At 41.3% G+C, this 10,395-nt stretch overlaps 1 protein-coding gene across 1 annotated transcript; it reads left to right on the top strand.

Annotated features, from left to right (window-relative positions):
* Positions 1-7,140: 7,140 nt before the first annotated feature.
* On the top strand, positions 7,141-9,258 carry LOC113584225 (heart- and neural crest derivatives-expressed protein 2). Its single transcript, XM_027021010.3, has 2 exons — positions 7,141-8,222; positions 8,527-9,258. Exons 1-2 carry the CDS (start codon positions 7,695-7,697, stop codon positions 8,623-8,625), a joined length of 627 nt encoding a protein of 208 aa, XP_026876811.1. The 5' UTR covers positions 7,141-7,694; the 3' UTR covers positions 8,626-9,258.
* The last annotated feature ends 1,137 nt before the right edge of the window (positions 9,259-10,395 follow it).

Raw genomic sequence — 10,395 nt, 5'->3', positions numbered from 1 at the left:
CAGTTTGGTCTGCAAGAGCAGAAGCCACTGAAAAGCATGCTGGGCTTCACTGTTGCCACGGTAATTCTCAGCACTTTGGAGACGGTGCTAACTGAAAAGCGGTCACACTTCTGCCTCATGCTTCTCATCCATCATCAGCACAAGAGCACCACGAACTGTTGCCTTCACACAGCTGAATTCAGCACTACAACACTTGAGCCCATCGAGTGGCCGTATTTATATTTGAAATATAAATATAATAGCTAATTTTTTTTAATGTACTAACCCTCTGTATGAACCAAAGTGGTTCGCAGTCAAGCACCACATTAGGAATGTTTTGAAGAGAATTAGATGTGTAGCCATCCACTGTAGCTGAAGGAACAGGATGAGAAAAAGCACTAAGGATTCCCACACCTCCCCCCATACAGCTGGGCTGTGGTTGGATAAGTAAGGGTGTGCTTTTTTGGATCTTTTGTTTTTTCTTTTGCAGGAGTTATGGTTCAGAGAGCAGCACAGGTCACAGCAGGAGCTGCGCAATCGGCAGGAGTGTGATGGATTGAGGGAGAGATAGAGGCAACTGCATGCTGTCGACAGAGTGCACTAATATTACGGTAAATTGTACAAGGAGGTGCCGCAGAGACTAGTCCAACACATATACTGAGCTATGGCTCTGTTTTTTCCTTTACACTCCCTCTACAAAAGTCACTCTCAGCTGGAGGGGAGGAGAGTAAGTACCTTGGGGTAACCATAACTGGCATTTCAGAGGTGCAGGTAACCATAACCACTGTTTCAGAGGTACCGGTAACCATAGCCACTGTTTCAGAGGTACCAGTAACCATAGCCACTGTTTCAGAGATGCAGGTAACCATAGCCACTGTTTCAGAGGTGCAGGTAACCATAGCCACTGTTTCAGAAGTACAGGTAAGCATAACTACTGTTTCAGAGGTGCAGGTAACAATAACCGTTGTTTCAGAGGTGCAGGTAACCATAGCCACTGTTTCAGAGGTGCAGGTAACAATAACCGCTGTTTCAGAGGTGCAGGTAACAATAACCGCTGTTTCAGAGGTGCAGGTAACAATAACTGTTGTTTCAGAGGTGCAGGTAACCATAGCCACTGTTTCAGAGGTGCAGGTAACAATAACCGCTGTTTCAGAGGTGCAGGTAACAATAACCGTTGTTTCAGAGGTGCAGGTAACCATAGCCACTGTTTCAGAGGTGCAGGTAACCATAGCCACTGTTTCAGAGGTGATGCAACTGTAATGAATGACTAGGTGAGTGAGAGCTACAGAACACTGTGAAGCTTCCAACAAGCAACGAAGCTCCATTCTGCTGTCTGCATAGTGCACTCTACAAACAGGAGCGCATGTGGTTCTGATTACGGGGCCAGATTCCCCTCATTTCATTGGATTTTGGATGCACTGCATAAACTGGTTAGTAGTATTGTGTTAGGTTCTGGGAGCATGAGTTATGAATCTCATTTATCCGCTCAAGGGGGGTGGGGGTGGGGGTGGGAGTGCGCCTCTAATGCAGAGAGCGAATAGGGACACTCTACAGTGGAGGGGTGGAGCATTGCTTCAGAGGGTGTAGCTCTATTAGAGTGACTTGGCAGAAGCCCATTGGCTAGATTGATGATCATTTGAAAATGCCAGCAAGACTGAGTTGTCCTCATTAGCGTAATGATTTTTTGGTTTCATTTTATTTAGGGGGAGATTGATCGCTGATAAAGCATAATGAAGCTACTGGCAGTGGCTAAGAGGGGGAAATGGCTGATGGGCTTGTGATGGTGGATGTGAGATTGGTGTGTGTGTGTGTGTGTGGGGTGGGGGGGGTGACTGAAATGAGCAGCAAGGAAAAGACAGAAAGGAAGACAAAAGGGCAGAGACAGTGTTAGGAAACAGAGATCGCGCACAGTCTCACACACACACACACACACACACACACATCCATACACACACATCAAACACATGCACACATGCACACAAAGATGCATGCACAAAGCACACGATCCCAAATAAAGAGGACAGCATCACTGCAACACAGATAACCAGCAGAGCAGGTTCATATTAAAAAGGTCACTGGACATCCAAACTCTGCAGCCTCCCGGAGCCCAGACTGCCGTCTGGCAGTGCAGCTCACCTACACGCCGGGAGGCAAAGAGACACAGAGAGAGACCTGGGAGAGTCTCACGGCTGCAGACTGTTGATGAACAGGGAGGATGAACTATTAGCTGTGAGTGGGGAGAACAGGTGCTAGAGGACAGCACCGAGGAAGTGAGTAGTACTGGAGATAAGACTGAGGGAAGAGGGGTGGGTGTGAGAGAGAGACAGACACAGAGGAAGAACAAAAGAGACAGAGAGACAGAGACAGCGACAGGGAGAGACACAGAGACAGAGGGCCGGAGAGAGAGAGACAGAGGCAGAGAGACAGAGACAGCGACAGGGAGAGACACAGAGACAGAGGGCCGGAGAGAGAGAGACAGAGGCAGAGAGACACAGACAGAATAACAGGGAGAGACACAGAGACAGAGGGCCGGAGAGAGAGAGACAGAGGCAGAGAGACACAGACAGAATAACAGGGAGAGACACAGAGACAGAGGGCCGGAGAGAGAGAGACAGAGGCAGAGAGACACAGACAGAATAACAGGGAGAGACACAGAGAGAGAGTCAGACTGAAAAAGTGCCAGAGAGAGACATGGACAGAAAGGCAGCTGGAAACAATGAGACAGAGAGAGCGCAAGGGGGATTCTAATAGAAAACCATGTGAATAAGCTGGAAATAGGTGGTAATGAGTGTGTGTTCTTTAAAGACAGATGTTGTGCTGCAACGACAAGATAGCATCAGTGTTTTAATGAATATGTAACAAAATAGATACACGGATGGGCTAAAGATGATTAGGCATAATATACGAGTACACAAGGACCATTAGAAGGAGACATGAAGTAGAATAAATGGTGTTTCGAAGACAGCATATTTAAACAAAGGAAATATATCAAAGAAAAAAGATTCCTTAAAACGGAAGCTTGTTTGGTCAAGTTTTAAATCATTAATTGGACGTATTCGCTGATATTATCTGATATTATTATCTGATATTATTCGCTGATATTATTACTAATTAAAAAATCGTGACTATTAAATGATTTATCTAAACTACAGTAGTTAGGCCCACGTGATTACCTGAGATGGAGAACTACTTTTCAAACCTCAGTACGAAACCTCAGTACGATTTCAAACCTCAGTACGATACAATTAACTAACAATTACAAAACAAATGCAATCTTCTAAAAGGAAACCGATAAATATTATAGGGTGGATTAGATCTGTAATTTGACCACAAATCATCCTTGTTATCTCTCAATTCCGTGTATGAGGATTTTATATTCCATTATTTATTAGTTAATTGTTTGTTTAAATGACTTGACAGCTGCAGAAATGTAAATCATTTGCTCTGTTTAAAAAGAAAAATATTTTATATATATATATATTTGTGTGTGTGTTTCTTTCAAGATTTTAATGAGTTCATCATTTTTGTGTTCATCATTTTTCACATTTTTCCCCACACATGTTTTATTTCAGTAGTACTATATTAAAATATAAAATGACTTAATAAAATGGCTTCATTTTTATAGAAATATGCCTATTATTATGAGTCTCCACACTTCAACAGGCAACTATTTTAAACTGTAAAGTAATAAATAAAATCATATTAAAGTGTCGTTATATTGTATTATTATTATTAGTAGTAGTAGTAGTAGTCGTCGTAGTAGTCGTAGTCGTAGTCGTATTTGGTCAATTAAATGCTTCACTTGATACTTGAGGCCTGAACTCTTATCAAAAGAAAGAAAGCAAACTACTGGTCTTTGCAATGTTACAGTTCGATACCTAAAATATAATTCAATACATTATCTGCACAGTGGCTTTAATTCATAGGAGTAATTGAATTGTATTAAAATCTTGTAAATGTATCTTAAATCTTGGCTTTGTGCCGGTCCCCCATCTTCTGACGTATGATCGCCTTAATACTGTTATTAACTGACTTGATACGGCTTACCTGTCTGGATATTTTTGGCGAGGTTGGATAGCCATGTCACCAACGGACAAGCCAGCCTGGCGTCGAACTTGGGTGATATGATTTGGCTGCACTTTGAGCCGCGGTGATTGCGGGTTGTATTTTCAGGCTGCGGATTGGAGGAGGTTTTTAAAGTAGCGAGGTTGGTGTAATGAGCCCTCCAGATGAAAACTGCAGGGCAGGCTGACCAGAGGAAAAGGGTGCACTACGCTTTAGCGCTTTCTGTGATCAGGTAGGCCAATAATATGTAACTTAATTCTATTTTTAATTCTAACTTAATTAATTCTATTCTAAAATAGAACCGAAACCCTCAAGGTACATAAGCGACAAGATATGTTTTGTTCTTAGTATTTAAACGTAGACCCAATCATTTACAGACCAAAAAAATTGAAATTCTCTTTAAATCGTATTTAGGAATCTCTCATTTTAGCTCTGTATGGAAAAAAAGTTATTTTGAACCCTTTCTGGGGCGAAATGTCTTAAGTCTTATATCCGGCCTGCGGCGGCCTGTGATGTATGACGTAAGGATAAAGAGTGGAAAATGTAGATATTCTTTTTTGATATTGATAAAATGTTGTAGCAAATATTATGTATCATTTTACGCCGAATAATTGGTGAGCTCTCATAAATCCGGCACATGACGTCGCTTTGATTTATACCACAGTTATTAAACACTCCTGTCGCGCTGAAACATTTGGCTCTGCATAATTTTATTTATTTGTACAAAATGTAGTTTGAAAGGAGATGAGAGGAGGGGGAGGGGTTTGTAACAGGAGTCTGACCAAGTGACCCGCGGGCTGATTATGTGTCATTAGCTGGAGACTCGGCGCGTTTAAATGACTCAAGCACTACCAATCAGACCGATAAATTACACTGCCCCCCTCCACACACCCACACACACACACACGTACACACACACGCACACACACACACACACACACACACACACACACACACACACACATATACACACACACACACTTAAACACGAATGAATCATGGACCTTCCATTGTTAAAATTGTAAAATGTATTTTTATATATTATAAACACCCTCCCGTCTCTCTCTCTCTCTCTCTCTCTCTCTCTCTCTCTCTCTCTCTCATATCACTGTCTTTCAATCTCTCTTTTCTCTCTCTCTCTCTGTTTCGCTTTCGTTAACATGCATGCGTTTACACACATACACACACACACACACACACACACACACACACACACACACATACATAGACGCAGATGTATATTTAAAGCCAAAAGACGTTTTCACGCGGCGTTAACACACATGCAGTATGTGGGCTCTGGACAGATTGCAAACTATACAAATAAAATAACTCACCTCAGCTACAAGTCTTTCGAAGGAGCTCGCAGTAAACACGTATACTTAAGAAACGTGGGCATTAGGCCTAGATGCACGTCTGCATGAGAGCCTGGACCAAGTCTTCATTCAATGGCGTTGCTTTTTCAGTAGTAAAGCATCAAAACGAATCTACAATCTCCCTTTCCTGAACACGGTATGCATATGAAATTATCTCTTTGGGGACAATATGGATTAATTTCGAAATTATCTGTATCTATAGTGAGAGTTCAACGACTTCCAACTCCAGTGATTCACCGCATATTCACCGCATATCACCGCATATCTTATTATTATTATTATTATTAGTAGTAGTAGTAGTAGTAGTAGTAGTAGTAGTAGTAGTAGTTATCTTATTATTATTTTTATTATTATTATTAATTTACTCTTATAATGGTAGTCGTGTGCACCTTCTAGACTGCAGTAAACACACCAATGATGACTTCTAAATTAAATACATTTAATTTGTGACTGTGATTTTGTAGCCTATAAGGTAAATGCGTCAGGAGAAAGGTTTGTTTTGTCTCTACTTTTGCCGAGAGTTTCACTGAAGACTCATACACTTGTTTGTAATTATGTACATAAATTAAGCATATGTATTTCTCTTGTGTGATCGATGTGCATTTGTTGAATTATTTAATTTCTTTATAGTAAAACTCATTTGAATATTCCAATAGTCTGCACTGTCGTTATCCTGTGGAATAAAAAATGGTCTTTCTCTCTCGTACATACACACACACACACACACACACACACACACACACACACACACACACACACAAAGAGAGAGAGAGAGAGAGAGAGAGAGAGAGAGAGAGAGAGAGAGAGAGAGAGAGAGAGAGAGAATTCTTTCTATGTTAGAAATTTATATGCACAGATAACACAAAATAAATAAATCAATCAAATCTGTACAGCGGTTGGGGATTGCATGTTCGCCCCCCCACCCCCCACTCACCCACACACACCCAAATATGATAAAGTATATGAGGGAAAAGCCAGACGTAGCCTACTTATGACTAAATATAAAAAAATTAAAATAGATATATAATAGTACGCTAATGTTTTATAATTTATCTGAATAATTCTGAAAGAAGGCTAAAAAATGTATTTTTGCTTGAGTACATACAGATCAATCTGGGCCGTCACTTGGAAGACACAACATAAAATGCGTTTTCAGGCTTTATTATTAAATAATTCAGGTCTGGTTCTTAAAATAATGCGTGAATGGACTTTTTCAAGCGTTTGATAATTTAGCATTTAGGCGTACGCTTCCATGTTGCCATATAGTAGTGACAGGATAAATCTTGATGAATCTTGATGTCGGTTCGGATGAATCTGAATAACATATTTACGAATAGAAAATAAACATCGGTTTCCCAACATTGGTATATTGGTAATGATGTCAACAAAGTGTTAAAAATAGTTCGAGGTTGGAAACCATAATTTCTAAGCCTATAAAAACTATGCAGTTGTTTTAGAATAACATGCGTAAAATGTAGATTATTAGTACTTTATCTTATAAGCCAAAAGTAGACTACCCATCAATTTATTGCTACTGCGATCATACACATAAAGTGGAATATATTTCACAATATTAACGATATGAATAAAACCTGCCAGGACTAGTGGGCTAGTGCAATTTAGGTGAGTAAACACCCTGCTAAGAACCATATGTCCCTCCTCTTCTCCAACGGGATTGGCTAAGAAATGTTTTGACGACATATATGAACTCGGCCAGTTCTAAGATGAGGCTGTGACGCCGAGATCAAACGGAGAAATTCTCCCCTTTGCTCCGCCGCGAGGCTGCATATTGTGCGAACGACGGGGATTGGAAACGTTTTCCGTCCTACACCCGATCGAAGGAGTTCCACCACGGATTTGAAAACAATACGGCTCGGTGAGGCTTAAGCCAAATAAATAAATAAATAAATAAATAGAGGTTTCCAGCGCAGCTGCTCAGATGAAGTGTACAACATACAGTGACAACTAATGGAACTTTTCCTGGTGGATATGGACAATGGAGCCTACGCGTGTAAGTAGCTGACTTACAGTTTTCGGCTAACTAAATCACAGTTCACCTTTATGTTTTAAATATGTTTGGTTCAATAGCAGTTGTAGCTTTGTGATGGACAAATAAACGCCGTTGCGCTTCATCTGCTAGAGAGGTGCTACTCGACTTCCTCTTTATGGGAAGTTAGTAAGTACCCAAATCGTCGGGACAAATTACGCACAATCTGAAAGGGGGGGGGAAAGAATATCTTCTTGCGGTTTGCTGTAGCAATAGTTCGGTCGATCGCTATGAGTTTAGTTGGAGGCTTCCCTCACCATCCGGTTATGCATCATGATGGCTACTCCTTCGCTGCCGCAGCGGCCGCCAGCCGCTGTCACGAAGAAAACCCCTATTTCCACGGGTGGCTCATTAGCCACCCGGAGATGTCACCCCCAGACTATACTATGGCACCCTCGTACAGTCCCGAATACACCACCGGAGCGCCCGGGCTCGACCACGCACACTACGGAGGAGTCCCGGGGACTGGAGCCGTGGGGATGGTACCCCGAACAGTGAAGCGCAGACCAACGGCAAACCGAAAAGAAAGGCGCAGGACTCAGAGCATCAACAGCGCCTTTGCCGAGCTCAGGGAATGCATCCCCAACGTGCCTGCGGACACCAAGCTGTCCAAAATCAAAACGCTCCGCTTGGCCACTAGCTATATCGCTTACCTCATGGACATTTTGGACAAGGACGAGCAGAACGGCGAAGCAGAGGCATTCAAAGCGGAATTCAAAAAAACAGACGCCAAAGAAGAGAGGCGAAAGAAAGATATGGTACGTTCGATTTTTCTCATTCTGCTAAACCGTAAAGGCAAAGTGCATATTTCTATGCGTAATCTGTGAAGATGTTCTGTGAGGCCGCGTGTAAGAAGTTACCTGTGCTCTTACGTTTGTATCAAGAGCGACTAACATTACTTTTTGTAGTTCCGTGTCTAGAAGTGTTTTGTAGAGTTTTAATCGGCAGAAAACGTGCACACAAGCTCTAGTTCCAAATATGAAAAAGAGGATATGTGCTATACCGAGGGCATGGGGGATGTGCTGTGTCAATTAACTGATGGTGTTCTTGTATTTGAAACAGAATGAAGTTTTGAAAAGTTCAGGGAGCGGCAATGATAAGAAACCTAAAGGAAGAACCGGGTGGCCGCAACATGTTTGGGCCTTGGAGCTCAAGCAGTGAAGCCAAACCTTTCCAAAAAGACTTGAAACGACGCCTTCCTGTCATTCTGATTTTTACGCTAACTTTATTTAATGGAATATTTATGTGCAATTTCCCGCTACGGACAGTGGACCCTTGAAGAAAAAACCATTCCATTTTAAGAGGAGGATGACCTTTTGGTAAGGGACCGTGTTGTTGTTGTTGTTGTTGTTGTTGTTGTTGTCTAGTATGTGGTGAATGTTTGTCCCACTCCGAAACAAAGCCGAGATGTCCGCCACTAAGGTGTACGTGAAGTATAAATCGCTTTCTCTTTCGCTCTTTTTTCTTACCCTCTCTCTCTCCCCATCTCTCTCTTCCTCTCTCTCCCTCTCTCTTTCTCTCTCTCCCTCTCTCGCTCTCTCTCTCTCTATCAGTTTTTCTGAATTTAAATATAACGAGGGTCGAAGTTATGATACAGTTAAAATAACGTTTTATTTGAAAATGTCATGAAGTGTTATATTGTGATGTTTGTGGCCGTGTAGAATCTGGTGGTGTTTGAAACTAACGCCGAGTTCACTCCAGTGCACTTCCGTCCAGACACAAGAAACTTAAATAATATTGGAGATGTAAACAATGTAATTAATTCAATAAACCACTGTGTTTTAAAGATCTAAATCTTCGTGTTGCCTTGATAAATATTTGATTAATTATTCATTTAGGGCAGCGATAAAGTCACGCTGTCTGCAGGCAAATCAACGTTAATACAGCAGTAATTATCAGAGCTTAGTGTTAGACTGCGGTCTTTGCGCGTTTATAGTAAAGAAAAACGCGTGGCTGAGCCAAGTGTCTTCGCTAAAATATTTTCAGGTATACTCACACAGGCGTGACAGCCTCATCAAACAGCACTTAGACGATGCGTCACCGCAAACTCGACCCTAAAAGTGGCGGTTTGGGAGCATGTCGCTCCTTAAGTGAATGTTTATATTCGATAAAACCACTGCTCTCTGTGTCATCTCATGTTTGTTTGGTACACAGCAAGAAGATTTAACAACGGAGAATCTGCTCGGAAGCACACGTTTTCAAACGCATGTTAGCGATATATAACAACAGCATACGGCACTGTGTTGAAGTAGGCCTAAATCTAACAATTCAGTTAGATCTTACAATTAGTACAAATTGTGTGTAGCTACGAAAATCAAGCCTATTTTCAATATTTTTATTACTACTCAAATTGGGCTACGAATAAACGTACACATATAAGATGAATTATTTTTTAAATACGGGCCTGTTTGTCCCGGCGCGTAAAATCCACAAACACGTTTTGAATTAGATAATACTAGTAAGCCTAACTAAATAAGTTACAAAATAAGTAGTACATTATTAAAATTTTGGTCTACCAAAATACGAAATGGATTCTCTGAGATTAGTCAAGTAAAACGTTTAAAAAAAAAAAAAAAAAAAAAAAAAAAAAAAAAAAAAAGCTTGGAGCGAAATGTCTTTGGTGAATTGCTTTTCTCTCCTCGCTGAAGGAGCAGACACTCTGGAGCCTGTGGAAAAATGCACGATTGACATTAAGAGCAAAACGCTAAGAAGGTCATCGTGAGGTGGACTGTCGCGGAGCAAAGCGGAGCAGCTATCGGATGTGCACGTGATTGATAACGTGCCTATCAAAACTTGCTGCTGAAAAGTCGTTGAGGGGGTTGTGCACACAGCACAACAGAAAGTGCGGGTTTAACAAACGTTAATTAAGCAGCAGTCTGTATTGTTATGACTGTGCGAGAAAAATACTAGATCAGTTAGCCTAGTCATACT

The sequence above is a fragment of the Electrophorus electricus genome, unplaced genomic scaffold (assembly GCF_041902795.1).
Source record: "Electrophorus electricus isolate QZ-2024a unplaced genomic scaffold, ASM4190279v1 Scaffold386, whole genome shotgun sequence".
Lineage (NCBI taxonomy): Eukaryota > Metazoa > Chordata > Actinopteri > Gymnotiformes > Gymnotidae > Electrophorus > Electrophorus electricus.
The sequence above is the reverse complement of the archived record's forward strand: the minus strand, read 5'-3'. Positions and strand labels throughout refer to the sequence as shown.